Here is a 21,611-nt window from a genome sequence, read left to right on the forward strand (position 1 = left end):
TGACACCGCTAGTCTCACAAGCAAGAGGGTCCAAGGTTAGAATTGACGTCATATATAAACGGTACTAGTTTTTTTCTCTTACGATTTTTCCCCCAGATTTTGCATCGAATGATAAATGTTAAAGATTTAAAACTATAAACACGCAAGAAAGTGTGCTATGTCCATTAGCGCTATTTCGTGGCAATACTGAAATCAAGAATGGCTGTCAAAATGCCGTCACTTGGCGCGGGAAAGCTACTTGCTACTGATTCGACTCTTTAAAAATATCTCCTACACACATGGTTCCTAAAATCATCAATTAAATAATTACCAAAATTTGTCAGACTAAAATATCTGCTAACGATGTATCAAAGTAGATTAGACAAAGACCATCACAGACCTAAGATGGGTGGGGTAGTAAACCGGAGGTGCCTATGTCAGTTACGGTTCACCCACACAAAGTGTTCGCTTATAACAGTACCACACGTTCATAATAATAACACAACTTACGGTTCATTTGCAATAAAAGTGTTCACTATATCAAGTGTTGTTTCACAATAATACCACAACATATTCTCCTAGCCTATTACACAACATATTATTTTAAACAATTCCATTCTGACTTCACAACCCTACCATATCCGCGTTGATACTATGCACACACATACACACAAACACACACACCGAGTCTTTCATCTGATAGATTAAAATGCCGATGTTCTTAAACACGTGTCTCTTTTGCCCCAATAACCCAACCCAATCTGTAAGTCTAAGATTATTAAAAAAAAAAAAACACGAAACAAGTCACAGAATTATGACCCTGTAAGAATTATGAAAGAAATTATATTTCTCGTTAATTCCATGAGTCTACTTATATGTTTTTCCTTCGAAACAGAAATCGGACATGGCTCTGGGACCCTTCGTGGTGTCGTGGGTACGGAGTCAGGCCGTTGACTACTCTGGCATCCTCTACTTCGACCACAACGGGATATTCCTGCCTAGACCAAGGCAGGAGAAAGACCTTGCAAACTTCACCAGGCCCTTGTCTGCCGAGGTTGAGTAAAACGAAAAAACTTTGTGTCTAAGCGTTGATACTAGTTTTGGAAGTCAGGCACAGTCATGATCTCTCAACAGAATTTTTGTAAATGTTGTTGTTGATGGTATGCTGTTTATTGTACTGTTGATTTTTAGTGTTACTGTTATGAGTCTATTTATTAGTTTTGATACTGATTTTTGTTGTCAATTTTAATTCTTTCGGGAGACATTGAGTTGAATCCTGGGCCAGTTACTCATTACAGTAAGAAAAATTGCAAAGTACTTTACTCATATTCTGGGCTTAAGGTCAAATTTTCTTGATCTCCAGAATTGTGCCCGTAATTACGATTTGGTGTTTTTATCTGAGACTTGTAAATAGTAACAAGTCAAAGACTGAGTTTTTACTCCCGAGGTTTGGTGGCCCTGACTTTATTTATCGTCGCAACATCACACATGCGCCAGGTAGCCTATGCTATAAGTCCGGACGACCTCTTTATCGTTAGAAAAATTTGGGGTGTAGTAGTTGCCATCAAGTTCTTTGTTTGAAAATGTTCAGCAAGTTCTACAGGGTTTACGTATTTGCTGCTTAATCGACGATTCTATATATATGATGATTTTTTGGAAAGGCTTAGTATGGCTCAGTCACGGGACTCAAAACCTTCATTCGTTATTTGTGGAGACTGTAATCCAGTGCATAGTAAGTGGCTAATTCTAATTCCACAGATCAACATGGCTGGTTTACTCTTGAGTTCTGTGTGTCCTCCGATATTGTCCAACTAATTGAGGAACCCATGCACATTTCTGGACCTCATATTCTCGAATGTTCCAGCTGCTGTCAAGTCCAAGGTCTGTGAATATATAGGCACGTCTGATCATTGCGCCATTGACATGGACATATCTGTCAATCGTTATATTTCTAATTCCACGATTGGAAAAACCGTCTGGCTGAAATCCAGAGCCAACTGGGATCGCATTATTGAAGCTTGTCAGGCACTTAATATTTCAGTGCTATATTAGATTCTGATCCCAAGAAGTTAAATGAAATGCTGATGGCTATTTTAATAAGATATGTCTCTAGAAAGGTCATCAAATTTAGGACAAATGACCAGCCATAGTTTGATGATACATGTAGACGAGCCTACCATGACAAACAGACCAAATTTAACACATGGAGATAAAATCATTCAACTGAAAATTACGCCATTTTTGTCGAGTCTCGCCGTGCTGAGACGAGAGAAATTGCAATAATTCCTTGAAGAGCAAACTTGAAGGAATTACTCAGCCTCATCTGTGGTGGATCAAATTGGCATCATCTATCTTTGGGTCAGGTTCGTCTTCCATTCCACCACTACTAACAGATGATGGTAGATTGGTTACTGGCCCTGAAAGGCTGAGCTGCTCCATCGAGCTTTTGAAGCTAAGCAATCAGCTGTGGATGTCCCCCTCTCTGATACTTGTTATCCTGAACCAATTCTTACAAAATCTGTATTTCGTTCTAGGGATGTTAAGAAAATTCTGGATAATCTTGGTAGCTGGGGTGGAGAAGATCCTGATGGTTTCTTCCCTTTGTTTAAAAATAAAGTTTCTAGTGTGTTGTCTCCCAAGATTAATAGATTTTACAGATTTTTATGTCGACGTAGTATCTTTGTGGATGAGTGCAAGCTTAGTATTCAGTGTCTGTTCTAATGAGTGGCATATCTGCAGACTGCAGACTCCAAAGTTGCTGAAAAACTTTTTAAGCCACTACATAAGTATGTGGAATCTAAAGGATTGTTAGCTGATAGTCAATATGCGTACAGGAATGCAGATGGGTACCTTCAATGCTTTTTTAGACTTAACATGCCATTTGCAAGAGAACATTGATAAGGGTTTTGAGTGCAGAGCAATTCAAATAGATTTTAGTGCTGCTTTCGATTTAGTAAATCACAAGGCACTTATTTATATACTACAGAATCTTGGAGTGGGTGGATATGTTTTAGGATTACTTCAAGATTTCCTTATAGGTAGGCAGCAGCGAGTTGCTGTGGATGGGATCTTTGGTGAACCAAGACCTATTGTGTCTGGAGTTCCACAGGGCAGTGTTCTTGGTCCACTGTTATTTTTAGTGTATACAAGTGATATGTTGTTGGCCTGGAAAACAAGATTGTTCAGTATGCTGATGGCTTGTGGGTGTAGTAAAGTCTCCACTCATGAGAAATGAAGCTGCCCTCAGCCTCAATTGCGACATAAACCGGATCAGGGAATGGTATTGTCGGTGGTGTCTGAGGCTGAACTTCAGTAAAACGAAAACACTATTGATTAGCAGATCTCGTACAGATTTCCCACCCCATCCTCCCCTTCAGGTGGATGGAACCGTACTGACTGAGTCTGAAACTTTAACTATTCTAGGTGTAACTTTTGACTGACATCTAACTTTTCAGAAACATCTAATGAAAGTTTCAGCAAATGCTGCATGAAAGTTAGGTTTTGTTCGTAAGGCCTCGTATCTTTATAACAGCGATGAAATCAATGCAACCTGTTTTAGGGCATCTGTCCTTCCTTTACTGGAATACTGTTCTCTGGTGTGGCTGTCTGCTTCTGCTGGAGATTCATTTCTTTTAGATAGATTGGTTTGTGGTGGTAGGTTTCTGCTTCCTAATAGTAGCAGTTATGATTTGGACCACAGGCGGATGGTCTCTTGTTTGTCACTTTTTCATAAGTTGTATTTCAACAGAGATCTTTCACATTCACAATTGATCCCTGATCCCCTTTATCTGCCGAGAGAGAGCAACCAGATTCGCTGAACAGCGGCACCAATATACAGTAAATGTGCCTCGCTGTCGAACTTCTCAGTTCCAGGGGTCCTTTATTCCTCACACCATTGCACTGTGGAAGTTTCCCTGGGGTTGTCGTGCGGCTGGAACTTCAGAAGTTCAAGAGAAAATGCAATGCATTACTACCCTATTACTATTCTTCCTGCATTTTAATACATTTTTATCTACTTATCTATTCATTAATTTATTTTTTCTTTTTTAATAAGTGGGATCTCTTCTTTCTGTATTTTCCTTTACATCCTCTCACTTCTTCCTAATGAAAACCATATTCTTTGGAAGCTTGAATTTCAAGTCAGTGGCCCCTATGGGTCTTGTTCCACATGAATAGGTTTCATCCACTGAATAATAATAATAATAATAATAATAATAAAAAGTATATTGTAACGTGTCCAGATAGACCGTGTAACCAAAACTATTTAGAAAACTGTAATAGCTTATTTTAACAGCAAGGATACGTCTATATGTAAAAATTTGTGTAACACTATTTAGAAAAATTTAATACTTTTTTAATAGCAAGAATACGTCTATATCTATGTAAGAATTCATGTATGTAGAACTAAATAAACAAAAAATATATATATTGTAGACGTGGCTTGCTCTAGCAGTGGTCTTGGGACTAAGCGCCATCCTAGGCATAGTGATGAACCACCTCCTCTCACCACCGACACGATATTGCTCTGGGGGACTACAGAGTCTGCTGCCCAAGTACGAATCTGGCTTCAACCCAGTCTGGATCATCGCTCAGTTACTCAATGAACGTAAGCCAACTCCTTGTAGTTCACGATTTAACTTGAAGGTAAAGAGACACTAGGTCTAGCGTATGCTTCTTCCAAAATCCCTTACTTGAATTGATTAACTTTGGACAATGAATGCATAGAACTATGATACATGAACATTATTGAATGTATATGACAATTTTTTTAAGTTTTGAAGCATTTAAAATGCCAAAATCTATTTATGATGTGGAACGTCATCACACATATTGGTGCAGTGTAGGCTTTGCTAAAGGGTGTTCGCAACGCCCCTTCGGCCCCTAGCTGCATACATTTGTTAACCTTTCATTTGACCTCCATTCCAGCTTCCTTTCTTCAATCTTGCTGTACAGCCCCTCTAATTATTGCTTCTTTAGATCTCGCACTTCATCTCCTTTATTTTCTGGATCTCTTTATCTTTATGTCCAACCACTCCATCCCCTTCTTTTCACTGTCCTAAGAACTGAATGGCCGAAAGTGGGCCAGTGCTTGGTGGCTTGACAAGCCTAAATTTCATAAATTGAATCAAATCAAAATGATGTGCAAGGTGGTGCCTTGGTGGCATAATGTCAACTCTGATCCAATTATCCCAAAAATTAATAATCTCAGGAGACGCTACAATTGTACCTGCAATGTTGCATCAAATTCTGTTCTCTAGTTCCTGGGATGTCTTTCTAAGAAAGAATCACAACTGGGACTGCCTTAACCCTTCTCTTACTTCTAGACTGATGTTCCATACTCAATTTACTATCGATAATGAGAGCATCAGCAGTAGTGATAACTGAATAAAGACACATCAAGTTTTTAAAATAGATTTGGCAGATTCAGTTGCAAACACTATCAAGATGAGTTTACACAGAGTGGAACTCCAAAATGGTTACCAAGGAAAGAGGTCTATTATCACATTTCCTAATGAAAGCGAAACTTGTTCCATTTCACTTTCCAAACATATTTTATAGAAATTCCTGAGGTGATGAGAAATCATATACTACTTTTCCTTTCCAGCTTACCCTGTAATTCCACCGACCCATACAGGACGCGTGTTCATGGTCACCTGGCTGATTGCCGCCTTCATCATAGACGCAGCCTATTTAGGGGTCTTGACGTCCATTTTAGCTGTACCTAAGGTGACTATTCCAGTGGATTCTTTGGAGGACTTGGTATCCTACAGAAAGATTCCTTGGGCCATAGAGGAAGGAACATCTCTTCACCAATTGCTTCAGGTAAGCTGATTTTTGCTTAGGGCTGCTTTTGGTTTGAACGAAAATACAATCCAGATTAAGCTGAATCTGGGATTTCGTTTACAGTCCGACCTACTTGGAATTTGGGAATTCCAAAATGAACCAGTTTACTTAGAATTTGGGGATTTCTTTGCCATACCTAATTGCAGCGTGAAATAAATCTAACGAGGTTAAAAATTATCTGTATTTCGCTTAGACTTACAAAGCCCTCAAAAAGTAACTAAGTTAACCTTTTTAAACACATTGCTTCCAAAATTTAGCATGACCTGAAAAGATATTCATAATCCCTAAAATATTACCAATACAGACCCTCTGATATCTAACAACAATAATTAGGTTTTTTGCTGGTGATTAAGTTATATCAAGAACTGGAGCAAAATTCTATCCCTGCCCTGTTGAGTGTGCTGAACAAAGCAGTTTATCACTTCATGGATAGCCACTGGTCTATACTGTCGGTTTTTATATATATATATATATATATATATATATATATATATATATATATATATATATATATATATATATATATATATATATATATATATATATATATATATATATATATATATATATATATATATATATATATATATTATATATATTATATATATATATATATATATATATATATATATATATATATATATATATATATATATATATATATATATATATATATATATATATATATATATATATATATATATATATATATATATATATATATTAGAATAAAGACCAAACTAATGTAGCTTTATCTACAATAAATACATGCCACCAAGAGACTGTACCAGTTTAGCCTAGCTTGAAGTTGAATATGATAAAACAAATGAAATGTATGAGATTATCAATGGACTTTTCTCCTCTCATGACGATAAGCCATTTCAATTAATATATCTTTTTTTTTTATTCTACTGCACTGCTGCTGCTTCTAAAACTTTCAGCATTGGATAACATTATCTGAAATATTTCTGTATTCCACAGCAAGCCACGGAAGGGTTATACAAAGAAGTATACGACAAGAAAAGCTACATGGTCTACGGGTGTTACGAAGCAAGAAACCGGGTCAAGACAGAGCGCATGGCTGTTCTTTGTGACATGCTCACCATGCGGAAGGTAAGCGAACAATTTCCACCCAAAAGAAGTGGGAGAGGGCGTGTTTATCATGTATAAGGTAAAGTGAGGTTGTCACCACACGATGGTAACATTCTCACCATGCTGAAGGTGATGAAGGTCCATTTGGAATGCAAGGAAACCTAATTATGGGCAGAATAGTGAAAGATTCTCACCATTCAAGTAGTAGGTAAATTCTCTCACCTAGTGTAAAGTAAGCAAATAGACTCACCATGCCAACAGGTGAGAAACATTCCCACCATGCGATAAGAAAGGAACAAAGACTTATCATTCAAACAGAAGGGAAATAGTTACATCATGCAGAGCGTAATGAAATGCGAACCACCTTTAATTTACGATCGTAAAGAATTACGTATAGCGTCAGACAAGACTTAATTCTCTTTCTTTGAAGGTTGCTTATAGAAACTTCATCTCAGAGGACATGACAGACTACCTGGTACTGGCAGGGGGTGTCTGCTATATCTTCTGATATGACAGTTTAAAAGTCTTCACAGCGCACACGGCAGACGGTATGAATACTTTTCTACTCTTTCACAGCAGAGGGATTAAGGGATCACAGCAGCATATTACAGAAAAAAAATGTCCTTACGACTGAAAGATGAAGTCATAAAAGGCTATCACAGGCGTGTCTTAGTTATACAGTAATATCAATATTAGCCAACTTAACAGCAAAATGGCTTGCACCATGGTAAGAGATCAAAAGAGGAAAATATAATAGCATTGTAACAGTCTCACATGCTACTCTTCGGATCGGGAATGCGTCTTCGAGTTGGCAAACGGTATTTCATTCAAAATCTGATGAAATATATTTTTTCCTGATAGTTTGTGGTGTGATTCTGACAAATTTCATATTGGTTTCCACCTAAAGGTATGGCTTCACATTTGGGTTACACCAGTTCCTTAGACAGAACTGAATATGAGATTCGTTAGACTTACATAAAACACAATCAGAAAGAAAAACGCCTGGGGCTCTCGGTAGTTTTAAAATGAACGCCGTTACTTAAAAAAAAAAAATTAATTCTTTCATTTCGACAACACAGGCCTAGTCGTGTCTCAGCGTAAGGAACAAAGAAACATTACCAAATAGCCACATTTTTACAAATTATGCAACGCGGCACATGCGCAACTGTGTACTTTAGTGAAGTCACAAACTGCACCAACAGAGTAGTAAGCAGAGAATGGTCTTATAATACCAAAGGTTCATATGTCTATTATTGATATTTTGCAAAAATTTACGCATACAAGGCAAATGTCACACTCTATAAGGAAAACATTAATATATACCATTGCCGTAAGTAAGGAATGCTATTTGCATAATGAATTTCCTTAAGATAGCTTTCAATAAACATATTGACACTGTCAGAATCAAAACATATCACATAGCACTGTTCATTACGTTGAATTTTATCGACAGTTCAAAAATAGGCCCGTTATTCAACAGGGACAATATATATTAACCAAATAATATTAGTTTGTCACGCTAACGTACATTCCCGTATGAACGGAAACCGCCCGTAGTACCATAACACTATTCAAAGTACCACATCGTTCCCCACAGTGATATTTAACTTTTATTGAGAAAATTTACATAGTTTTGCACAAAGTTATCTTTTATACAAATATATTTTTATATATATTTAGACTTTTTTTGGTCACAATGTGGTTAATATAATTATCATTTACATCTACGTACCTAAGCGATCTACACAAATGTTACTCCCATTTCTCGAGATGAACATATTCTCTAGTACAAAATAAATGACATTTATCCTCAAGTGCTTTTAACACAATCAATCTTGTTGTGAGCATTCTACTTTTTATAAATGAAATCATACTTAACTCATCTGCTAAGGACATTATTTTATGAAGATATCAAATTCCAGTTATATACATGTATTCACTTATTTATATCATTGCTGTAATTTTGTAAAGGCTAGAAAATCCAGTTTTAAAACCTTACAAACCTGGCTCAGTACTTTTTTTATCCAGTTCACAACTGTTCTCTTCAATTTACAAAAATAAGCTAAGTGCATGATAGTTTCAGCTTCTCCATAATTACTACACAGATAACTATCAGTTACGTTCATCATAAATAACTTATCCTTTGTAGCGAAGACTTCGTGGATATATTTAAACAATATTTTTCTGTTTATTGGATCAATCCATTTATTGAAATTTTCCCATATAATATTCCAGTTAAACAAGGGATAATTTTCTTCAGTATTTGGCAGAGTTGATTCACCTCTCATCATGTAACAATAAATATGTTTTGATTTTAGCAAAGGATAGGTCTTTATCTTTATTACAGAATGAAATATCGTTATTAATTTGTCATAATATGGAGTGCTAAAAATGGTGGATTCCTTAAATCTGTTAAAATCAACAAGGTAAGGAAGTCTCAGCTTACAGTAATATGAAGTTATTTCACATCCTATTGATCTATTAACAATACATTTATAGAAACTGCTAAAAAGCAAGCAATTTGCTTTCACAGTTAGATTTACAATACCACATCCTCCTTGACTCTTTAGGAGGTACATAGTTTTCCTTTTAATGGGTTGATAATTCCCATTCCACAGATATTTGAAAATATGCTTTTCTATACATTTACCGTCATCAGCTGGAACTGGATACACCTGGGGAACATACCATGCCTTTGATAGTACACTTGCATTAACTAGTACACTTTTTTGGAATAAAGTTAGTCTTCGTTTATAAAGCGTCCCTAACGTTTTCGTAATATCTTGGATGTTTTCCCAGTTCATTCTTACAGATAGTTCGTGATCATTGTTATGGATTATACCTAGGATTTTAAAAGTGCCTGTTTTCCCTTTTATCCCGATTTCTGGCCAGTCAAATTTATCTTTCCTTGATCCAATTCACACATCGTATGTTTTCTTTTTGTTAAGCCTCGCTCCACTTGCTTCTTCATATTCATTAATGACTCGTGAAGTTTGTTTAATATTAAACCTTTTAACTTATTCACAATAATAGTGCTATCATCAGCAAAGCCAACTACAACAGTTTTTAACCCATTTGGAAGATCTGGAGAAAAATCCCTCAACCTAAACTTTAGCATTCTATACAAGAGTTCTTGAGCTATAACAAATAAAGTCATTGATAATGGGCAACCCTGTCGAACAGAGATACTTATAAGAAAAGCGTCAGATATATGGCCATTTGTGGATATGTAATTTTTGGCATCCTTATAAAGCATTTTAATTAAGTTTACAAAATCTAAAGAAAATCCAAGTTTGGACAGCGGTCCGAGGAGAGTCCAGATTAATCCTGTCGAATGCTTTGTACCAATCAAGGTTTATTAGGGCAGCTGGCATGTTCTCATCATTCAAGAAGTATATTATATCCCTTAGCAAAGTGTTACAATTATTAATTGACCTTCCAGGGACAGCACAGAACTTTTCCTTTGATACGAATGTAGAAAGCATTGATTTTAACCTGTTTGCTTAAACCTTTGCTGTAATTTTGTAATCTACATTTAACATATAGGTCTCCAGTTATTAAGATCACACTTACCTCCATTCTTTGGTACAAGCTTAATAACTCCCTTGTTTGTCTTTCCACATTTCAAATTTAGTAAACGAATATCTCAGTACTTTCATAAATTCGTTTTTCATAATACTCTACATAGTTTTGTAAAATTCGACAGCAAATCCACCCATACCAGGGAATTTCCCATTTTGCATTCCACATTTAGCTTTCCAAACCTCTGTCTCTGTTACTTCAGCCTTCGGGGTTAAATTCATGTCTTCATCTATGGCAGTGTTCATATTAGAAATCTATATTTTAATTCACAGTCAACAGCTTCTTCTTTGTAGAGATTTTCATAAAACTCAATTATATTCCTTTGTATAGACTTGTGTCTGATACATAATACACCCTCTTTTCCACACAGTTTAACGGTACTTGTTTTTACATTCTTTCCTTTTCCTTACTATGTAGATATTTTTTCACCATTCATTCTTTCATCAGTTCTAGCTCTTATGTTAACCCCTTCACATATTTCATCTTCAATCACATTTATTCTGTCTTGAAGTTCCTCTATTTTTTTAAAACTATTACAGTTAGCAGAATGGCTCCAATAATTCCTCCTTAATTCTGTTTTCAGCAAATTCAGTAAACCAAACCTGTCCTGATTAATAGTTTTTGAGACTTAACGAAAAATAGTCTAAGCTGATCTTTTGCATAATTCCACCAATCTAAAATAGAATTAAATTGTACATCACCTATTTTCCCTTTCAAATTGCCCCAAAAATGAACAAAGTTTTCTGTGGTTATAGTATGTCTTAGAATATTTGTACTTAATTTCCAATATCCCTTGCCAGTACTAATATTATTGTCCACCTTTATCTTAAACCCTAACAGAATTATGATCAGACCAGCTCAGTGGTATGTTTTCCGTTTCACTGACATTATTTCTCAGATTTCGTACATACAGGATATACGATCAATCCTAGAGCCATACTTATACATAATATACGTATACTCTATCAAATGATTTGTTAAGAGCTGCACAACTCTAAGCTGCAAATCATTTTTCAGCTTTTGAAGAGCTTCTGAACTAAGTTGGTTATCATAATTAGAACAATCTCTCTTACTTGTTGTACTGTTCCAGTCTCCCCCTATGATCACATTTCACAAATTGTTTCTTGAGTAATACAGCATAACATTTAAGAACAGTTCCTCCTTTCCTTTTTCTTATTTGTCCCAGAGGCGCCATATACATTAATTAATCGAAAATCTGTTCCTTGATAGATACATTTTACACAGATCATTTGACCCTTTACATCCATCTCATGATTCAGAACCTTCACTTTTGACTTTTTATTGAAAAGAATAGCTGTGCCTCCCTTCAGCAAGAAAGTTGGATTCAGTATGATATCGCAGTGCTTTTAAATATACTCAAGTTGCGAAATTTCTTTGGCATTATGTTCTTGCACAAATATTATATCCAGAGGATAAAAATACATATAATTAATCAATTTAATTTGCTTATAAGCCATACATAAACCATTAACATTAACATTTGCTAAATTTAGGTAAGTGAAGGCTTCAAATATAGGAAGGAAATTCTTCAACAATCATATAACTTGAAACGTTTATTCACGGGCAGTTGACTTATCTCATCTTCAGAGCTACTTTTCGGTTCATCGAGCACTGATTTATCTTCATCCATGTGCAACTCAGAAAGTACACCATTATCCTTTGTTAACCTCAGACGAATGCCCCTGTTTGGTTCATTACTAATGGTATCTTGCCACATTCCGTCGTCATTCATGTTACCAAAGTTTAAAACACTGTCTATGGTGTTCTCCGTCATCATCTACATTACTCCCTTCTTTTGCTTCATGTTCCTGAATTTCGCTTCCACTTCTTCGGTTGGCTCATCTTCATTTTGTACTTCACATAATTGAAGGTCCGTTTCCTTATCGATTTCTGCCTCCTCTGCGTGGATTTCTGCTCCAACTGTCGAAATCATGAGTCCTCCGTCAGGTGATACAGGGGTTTCCATAAACCCTTCAGCTGCTTCATCATGTCTTTCCTTATATTATGCATTTCCACTTCGTTCATTTGACCATCTTCAGTCCTTGTGTTATTGGACGTTCTCGTGCTTTCATCACTAAAGTCTGAATGAACGATTCCTCTCTTCTAGTCTCTCTCCTCTCTCTCTCTCTCTCTCTCTTTCATTCCGCGATTTTGCTTCACCTTCATGCTCTTCGTCCCCTCCATTATTGCTGACACTGGCTGTATTCTTTTCATTTCTTTGTATTTCAGGAAAATCACCCTCACTAAAAATGTAATGTGTCTGTCATATTTATATTGAAATCCTTCACTAGATGACCTTCTTTGCCACATTTGTAACATGTTCTTCTCTGCCCACTGTATAGAAAGGTTAAATTGTACCCATCAGTATAAACTGATGAAGCGATATTTTCTCTTACCCTCATCTTTGCTGTGCGAATGTCACTGAGTAAACCTTCAAAAGGTCCAACTGCATATTTGTTATGCCTTAAGTGTTCTACCTTTCCATACCTATTCAATATATCTATTATCACTTGACCGTCCATCTCGAAAGGTGCGTTCCTTATTGATACAAATGACACTTGCGAACTTATATTTATAACTTCACTGAGTCTGTATCATTTATCTTGATAACCTTATCCTCAAAATTCTTCACAACTTCTGTAAATATATCTGTTGAGATCAGTTTTACCTCAATTGTATTTCTATTTGTATTCTGAATACCTTTTAAGTCACTCATTCCTAATTTCATATCCCTAAATAACACATTACCAACCATTTTCATGGTTGCATAAGGAGCTGTAGAATGCAGGCCTATGGAGTCCTTTCTCCTGAGAGCATGTGGATTATTATAACCCATCTTGATTAACCCGTTTTATTTGCGGGCTAACTGCCAGTGCTGTGTTTAGTCGGGGTATGGAGGGTGGGAGGGAGGGGAGGAACGCAGTGAGCCCCTAAAGAGGCAAATCGCCTCAGGGAATATTAGTTCACCTGGCCAAGACACTTGTTTACTAGGTGTGTATCAGTTTACCTAAATTACAACACTGTTTTGGCACGTAAAACACTGCAAAGCACAACACTAAGGTCACATCAGTGTTATCCACTGCTGGAACAGTGGAAAATCGAGAATAAATCCCTGGGCTAAGCTCAAAATTGAGAAATACAGGAGCACTCGAAAACGCGCGTTCCTTGAACCGCCCGTCTTTTCTCACTTCCCTGTACTTAATAAATAAAAAGAATATTTATTCTCCAACAGGCAATAAACGACGACTTTTCATCGACGGGACAATGCAACTTCCACATCGCCCGGAAGCCTATATTCGCTCTGTCCATTGCCTACGCCTTTCCGAAGAAGAGTAAGCTTACGGAGGAATTTAATAAATGGTGAGGTTTGGTTACCAGATGGAATAACATAACTTGCTGATTGTCTTGTTTCTTCACTCTTCGTATTTTGTATTTGCACCTGGGGTTGTTCTATGCAAACGAACATTAATAATAATGAGAGTGAAATGAAACCCTTTTCTTGTGTGAAAATCTTAGCGTTTTGTTAAAATATTTTTTAAGCTCCTTAAGCTTTACGAGTGCTACTGTACTGTATGTGTGTGGCTTTTCGGTTCATAGTTCTGAAACCCTTCTCCGTTTTTTCTGAAAAGGGAAGGATGTTGCCTTGCCTCTTTTCCAATGTGAATTTTACGGAGGGTTCCTTAGAATTCAAAGCTCCTGATGTATGAGAGAAATTTCGTCATCCACTTCCAAAAAGGCAAAAATATCATCTACATACCGTTTCCATAATATTAATATGATTCCTACTGTGTTAAGGCCTGGCAATAAGGTTGTAATGGATATAAACATGTGGTGTAACAAATCGAGATATTTTGACTGTACACAGAGACACGGAAAGACAAGCAACCAGGAATGTGTCTGTCTGGTGCTGTTACATGAAAAGTTGGAACAAATGATATAGGCCTACTCTCATAGCGATGCTGATGTCACATTTTCATAGTAATATGACAAACTTTTGTTAAAGTATTTATCTCCGCTTGAGTTGGCTAAGTATTAATCCCTGATGAATAAATCTCAGATAAATCTGATTTTCTTTCCTAATAGGTCTCCAAGCTTATGTGAACTAAGTGTGTTAATCCCTGAAGAATGATTGTGAATTAAATCTGATTTTCTCTATCAAACAGGTTGATTCCTCTGAGTGAATCAGGCCTGGTAATAAGGAGAGTCCTCGACTCAACGTCTAATGCCACAAGCTGTATGCGCACTTTGGGGAAAAGTGGTCCTGCCAGCCCCATACTGGCTTTTATGGATCTAGCTGGTGTTTTTGCGCTGTGGATTGGAGGTAGGTCTACACAAAATTTTTGGTACACTGCTAATGGATGAATAGGTTGCTTCCGTGAGCACAGTTCTAACCTTTAATATTATTTATTATTTTTTCTATATACTTATATCTTTTGAGTATATATACTAATGCTGTTCTACCGTCAGAGACAATCCCCAAGAACTATCCTATCCTATTGGGCTCTTTACTGACTGTTCTGAAATTTTTATCCCATAGATTATTTACTGTCTTTTGCCGTATCCTAGTGTTATTCTACCGTCAGAGTCAATCCCCAAGAACTATCTTATCCCATAAGACTATTTACTGGCTGTTCTGTTTTCTAGCAACTATTACCATTCTTTTTCATTCATAACCTCTCTCTTTCTGCTTGGATGCCTACACCACTTTAGATCTGATATTCACCTAGTTAGAACTAACATTAAACTTAGCAGTATATATCTAGTAACGGACTAGCATTAATCTTATATAATATATATATATATATATATATATATATATATATATATATATATATATATATATATATATATATATATATATATATATATATATATATATATATATATATATATATATATATACACATATATATATGTATATGTGTATATATATAAACTAGTATTAAACTGAAAAATAAACAAGTACAACGAGAATTCGATCTCCCAAATACAAGTTTCTAAGTTTTTTCTTCCAAGCACCAAGCCTTAACTCTGGTATTCCTTGATGCTTTGTTCCACAGTGAGTAGCCTATAGCTGCTGTATCCTCTAGATCTTTTTACTTCACTCGTACTAATGGAGTCTGTTCTTCCTTTTTTTCAACAGGACTCTTCCTTAGTACCATTTTCCTGGCTGCTGAACTTGCCTTCTACCACATGAAGCTTTCCGACTACATATTACATATGATTCTTCCAGAATAATTCTCGTACATTACGGACTAATATCTCACCCCCGACGAATGCTTCATGTTTTAGTTATTTTGATAAAGTTAGGTTTTCGACACACCGTACTTACGCATCAAGTTTATGTATAATGGCACATTATAAGGTCCACGCAGATAAATCAATGAAAAGTGCATAGGGGATATGAGTGTACCGGTACCTTAAACACGGTACAGTCTACATACATATATGCAGTGTAAACATGTATATTATTGTTCTTTTAATTATGAAAATAAACATACTTCATACAAACTTCTCTCTCATTTACATACATAAAAATATATGAACAGGACAGAAGTGTATGCACATATGTTCTATCTCACTCCACACACATCAGTGCATATCAACTTATGAGAGAAAATGGGTATACACGCGAATAAAGATGAATAAAATATGTATTAATAAAATATTAAATCTCAGTCTAATTCCAGTTTTATTTACTAATACTATGTCCTACATATACTTAGAAACAGTGTGTTATGAACATCACAGAATTAACCAAGTCGAAAGTGGCCAGTCAGTTACATTTTATTTGATAATGATGGGTAAATAGGCTGTAAAGCTTTTCCGATGATACTAAAAAGTCTCAATTAATCCTCATTGCGCCAGACAGAGGCACAGAAAGTGTAAAACTTATATAGTGAAAATTACATGAATATTTATCAAGGAATGGTTTGTAAATTCTGAAAGCATTCTTTCTCTAACTGACAGTTATAAGACTGACAGAACTTTCGAGATGATTAGTAAGCCCGAACAAAGCATAAAAATATGTATACAGATAATTAATTCTGTGATTCATTAGAGAATAAAAGGTCATTGCTAAACGTTTAGTCTATTGTAAAGAGGCTTTCAAAGACCTTAGGAATTTTTAGGATTTAAATATGTAGTACTATTTTGTGAGCATAAATTAGCTTGTATGCTCTCGCACTCTCTCTTACACACTCACATAATATATATACTGTATATATATATATATATATATATATATATATATATATATATATATATATATATATATATATATATGTGTATATTATATATATATATCATTTTTTGCAAATAATTAACTCCATGATAATGAACTTAGTAATCCATGGGAAATAGACGAAAAAGGTGGTTTACTAAAACAAATTGCAACAGTTTGTTTTATTGCATGAACATGTTATATGGACCCTTAGGAACACCATATCCAAAATGGGACAAATTCGGCCATTTTGAAATAGTGAAATTCACACTTTTAGTCTTTTTGGAGGGTAAATGTTTCCACAATTTCCCATTTTTCTTCAAAACGGTGCATCGCACAGGTAAGAAGAATAGATATCAAAAAGATAGGAAATTCAATTCTACACAGGTTTTTCTCTATACATTGTTCCCTAAAATTGAAAGTTTCTGAGGAAACGAGCTCGGAATTGGAAAGCACGTTTTTGAAAAAACTGAAAAATTCAATTTTGTACTCACATTTCCTTCAATATCCCCTAAACTACTGATTTCATGGCAAAATGTCATAGAACTGGTCTTAAAGAGTGAAGATTTATCATTATATTGGCCTATTTGTTTCCCTGTATATCCTAATATTTAGCACAAGAAACACAAAAGTAAATAAAGCCAAATTCAATTTCATGCAAAATATATTAGTAGTATTGGGGGGAACAGTCAAACTTATTTCAATAGTTTGTTCCATTGCATGAATGTGTTGTTTTGACCCTTAGGAATAGCACAGTAAAAAAAAAAAGACAAAGACAAATTCAGCCATATTGAGTTTGCATAATTCCATATTCAAAATGGCGCCCATTCTCGTTGACTGAGTTGAAAAATCTCAAGTATCCACTTTTTAATATATAAATATATACATTACTAAAAGGAACATTATCATAAGGAATCCATTTCAAGCATCACGTCTGGGTACCCTGTGTCAAAGGGCAACATTTACCTTACCAAAGTGAGGGTTCAGATCTCTGATTTTCATTTACAAAATCCACACTTGAAATCACCTATGCTGTATAATTGTTTGGGTGATGTAGAGCAAATCATTCAGACATTAATGTGTGTTCAGTTTAGTAATTATTGATTTACTAATGACATGCAATAACACAAAATTAAATTTTGCTCAGTTTATTATATTCATACATATATTACAACTAGAAATCAACTATTTACAGACTACTTCTCCTTCTCTTACAGGTAGTCATGCATGAACCACTAGATAAACTTAAGGCCGTGTGTGTAATCTGTGGTGGTGCTGTGGTTGCTGAGGATGGAACAGTGCAGATTGGTGAAAAGGCAGCATCTACAATCAACAATGCAAGCATGAAAAGAGGGTCTTCCATTACTGTTCAAGCAGGCCAGCTTGTCCACTCTCGTTGCAGGCGCAAACATACAAACAAGAAAGACAAAGCAACCAGCAAGAAGAGGATGGCAGAAGAAAATTTTCTTCCTTCACCATCATTAAGACCGAAAAAGCCTGCTTTCCAGTATGCTACTCATTGTCTTTATTTTACAGTGAAGGCTGTTGATGTGGATGGATTCCCATTTGAAGACGTGTTTCAAGTGTCAACTTGGAATTGTCAAGATGCTATTCTAAGGTCTTGTGTGGAGCGTGGAGACAAGTGGGCTGATGATGTCCAACAAAGAGTTGAATTTGCAAGAGACTTGCCTGCAGCTGATGCTATATATCACAAGGTGTGCAGTGAAAATTTCAGAACTGGAAGAATACCAGCCAGATATGACTTAGACCTAAAAGAAAAAGTAGAAAGGAATAGGAGTGGTTGATAGGTAGATGTATCCAGAGAGGGGGCATTTCAGATTGTTGTTGCTCAGTTTATAGAAGAGGAGGAGGAACTCGCAACACCCTCAGACTTACAAATGAGCATGGGTAACCTTTGTCAAGATCCATGTAACATCCCATACCTGAAGCGGAAGCTCATAGATCATTTTGGAAATTCTTTCATTATTGGTAACATAGGAAAATACAGCAATGTAGTGACATTAAGAAAAAAGCATGTAGCATTCTCAGTGAGTTCTACAAAGATCAGAAACAAGGAGATAGTTGAAGAGAATAGAAAAATGTCTATATTGACAGCAGCAGTGGCTTTGATAAAATCAGACAACAGTATTGAGGACGGTAGAGAAGAATACCCATTTATTTCAGGGATAGGTGATACTGAACGAAACTTGAATTTTGTCCCCTTTTCACTCAGAATGTTCCTTGCTGAAATTTTCAAAGGAAGAAAAAATAATAATGACTTGAAGATTGCAGCAATAGGACAATGCATCATGCAACAATGCCGGCCAATGCATATCCACTGGGCTTATGGCTCAAGTGAACTGATTGATGATTTGAGCTGCAGAGGATTTGGTTTGTCATATGGTGAAGTGAAACTGTTCAAAGCATGTGCAGCACATCAAAACAAAGATCAGCTTGAAAACATGGCAAACAGCTTCTGCCACTTCATTGCTGATAATGTTGACCATAATACAGAAACAATTGCTGGAAAGGACACTTATCATGGCATGGGTCTTATGTGTGCAGCCACACCACCAGTAGCCACATTTCAAAGAGTCATTCGGAATTCAGAAAAGCCAACAAGTATTGCAGCAAGAAAATGTAGAAAACTAGGAAAAGTGGGAGACATGTTGAATTACAAAGCAATATCATCCATTGTCCATGATGACATCAGAGAACATCTTGATACTCTATGGAAGATCTCATTTCCTTATAGATGCAACAGGCCAGGATGGTCTGGTTTTATGCAAATCATTACCTAAGGTAGCCATTTAGGAAAAACATCCTTCCACTTCTTACCCATGGTTGACTTGGATCCAAACAATATGAGCTGTATCTTTACTACCCAAATGTTTGTAAGTGATGAGGGCATGAAACACAACCTATCACCTGTCCTCACATTTCATCAACCATTGTGGCTCAAGGCAAGACATATGATCAACCATGAAAGCCAACTGCAACATGATGTTCTCATTCTTGGGCACCTCCATACCTTAATGAGCTTCCTAGGCACTGTGGGTCACATCATGAATAAGATGAGGGTGGATTTCATCAACCTGAGCCAACACATGATGTTCTCATTCTGGACCTTAATGAGCTTCCTAGGCACTGTGGGTCACATAATGAAAGATAGTGGACTGAGAACACTACTGGAGCTTGTGTATGGATCCAACACTGTCAGTCATATGCTGGCTGGAAAGGCATATGTGGATGGATGTATGATATTTAGGGCAAAAGCCCAGGTACTGGGGCCAAGAAGGCCATTCACCGCCATAATGAAGAAAGAATAAATTATGATTAGGTTATGAATTCACGAGGGAAATGATTAATAAATAAATGAAGTTATGTGACCAATATATTACGAAATAAATTAAATATCATTAAAAATTTTTACACTTTAAAAAAGAGGTGATAGCAGAAATATCTGCTTCATCTCCCAAAATATCAGAGAGGGATTTACCTTGGAGATATCTTTCTCTTTGGTTAAAATATCTGGGACAGACCACCAGAATGTGCTCCACTGTTAGTGTCTCGTCACAGTAAGCACACTCTGGAGGGCTGCTTCCTTCTAAAATAAACTGATGGGTTAAACGAGTGTGCCCAGTCCTTAATCTGGTTAAAATTACCTTTGTTCGTCTGTCAAGTTGGAATGACGAAGACCATGGTAGTATATTATCCCTAATATTTCTTATATTTTCTTATTACTGGCAAGAAGAGAAGAAGTCCACTTTTCTTGCCATTTACTTAAAACATAAGATCTAATAGGACCTTTTAGGTCTGTATGAGGCACTTTTCTGAAAGAGGTGTCTGATAAAATACTAGCAGCTTTCGCTTCCCTGTCTGCCATCTCGTTTCCGCGAGTCCCCACGTGAGAAGGGACCCAACAGAAAGACTGATTTATGCCGACAGTAGATACGAAAAAGCCACTCCTGAACTTTTTAACTAATGGATGAAAGGTATTAAATTTTTTAATAGCTTCTAAGGTGCTTCTAGAGTCTGAGTATATGACAGAATTAGAGTCACTACTTTGAAAAACTAAATCTAGGGCAGAGGCTACGGCTGTCAATTCGGCAGTAAATATTGATGCAGAGTCAGGTAATTTAGCTGTATACGCTGTATCACCAAGGGTAACAGTGCAACCATCACCACTATCTGACTTTGATCCATCTGTATAGATCTTTGTAAAATTAGCATGGGTAACATCGTGCTCTAAGAATTTTCCCCTAATCTCTTCTTCAGTGCAGTCCTTTTTGTTAAACGGTTTCTTACATACTGATGCTTCTGGAATAAGCCATGGAGGATTTTCAGGATATTCTACTTCCATGACTTTCTGGGATTTAAGATGATTATTCCTAACATCCTCATTCAGTCGAATTTGGAATGGTTTAGAAGCTCTTGTACTGGGAAAACTTCGAGAGTCTGTTTCCTTTAGTACTTGAAAGGAGGGATTTTTGAGAGCACTTTTCATTCTAGGCATGTATCGCAACCCTAGCTCTTGCCTTCTTCGATCAAGGGAAAAATGATCTGTATCAACGTATATGTTTCAACAGGTGAAGTTCTAAAAGCCCCTGAGCATATTCTCAACCCCATGTTGTGTACAACATAGTTCCTTTAGCTTGGTTTTACAGGCTGAGGAATAAATTTGAAGCCATAGTCTAGCTTAGATCGACACAGAGTCTCATATAGCCTCAAAAGGGATTTCTTATCAGCCCCCCAACTAAATCCAGAAACAACCTTTAAAATATTCATAGATTGTTTAACATTGAACTTTAGGGCATTTATGTGGCTAGCCCATGTTAATTTATGGTCAATAGTCATCCCCAGAAATTTA

At 36.2% G+C, this 21,611-nt stretch overlaps 1 protein-coding gene across 16 annotated transcripts in view; it reads left to right on the forward strand.

Annotated features, from left to right (window-relative positions):
• The window catches only part of LOC136845286 (probable glutamate receptor), a 91,636-nt gene extending 71,226 nt beyond the window's left edge, over positions 1-20,410 (forward strand). For 6 of the 16 annotated variants that reach the window (XM_067115447.1, XM_067115444.1, XM_067115445.1 and 3 more), the window contains 7 exons: positions 875-1,033; positions 4,414-4,585; positions 5,585-5,802; positions 6,805-6,936; positions 13,751-13,878; positions 14,682-14,839; positions 15,662-16,029. In XM_067115447.1, coding sequence (XP_066971548.1) covers positions 875-1,033; positions 4,414-4,585; positions 5,585-5,802; positions 6,805-6,936; positions 13,751-13,878; positions 14,682-14,839; positions 15,662-15,756 — 1,062 coding nt within the window. In that variant the 3' untranslated portion in view covers positions 15,757-16,029. Of the gene's footprint in view, positions 1-874; positions 1,034-4,413; positions 4,586-5,584; positions 5,803-6,804; positions 6,937-13,750; positions 13,879-14,681; positions 14,840-15,661; positions 16,030-17,958 lie in introns of those variants that run through there. The other 10 variants (XM_067115452.1, XM_067115453.1, XM_067115458.1 and 7 more) reach the window with 6 other exon arrangements.
• Positions 20,411-21,611: the final 1,201 nt, after the last annotated feature.

The sequence above is a fragment of the Macrobrachium rosenbergii genome, chromosome 13 (assembly GCF_040412425.1).
Source record: "Macrobrachium rosenbergii isolate ZJJX-2024 chromosome 13, ASM4041242v1, whole genome shotgun sequence".
NCBI lineage: Eukaryota > Metazoa > Arthropoda > Malacostraca > Decapoda > Palaemonidae > Macrobrachium > Macrobrachium rosenbergii.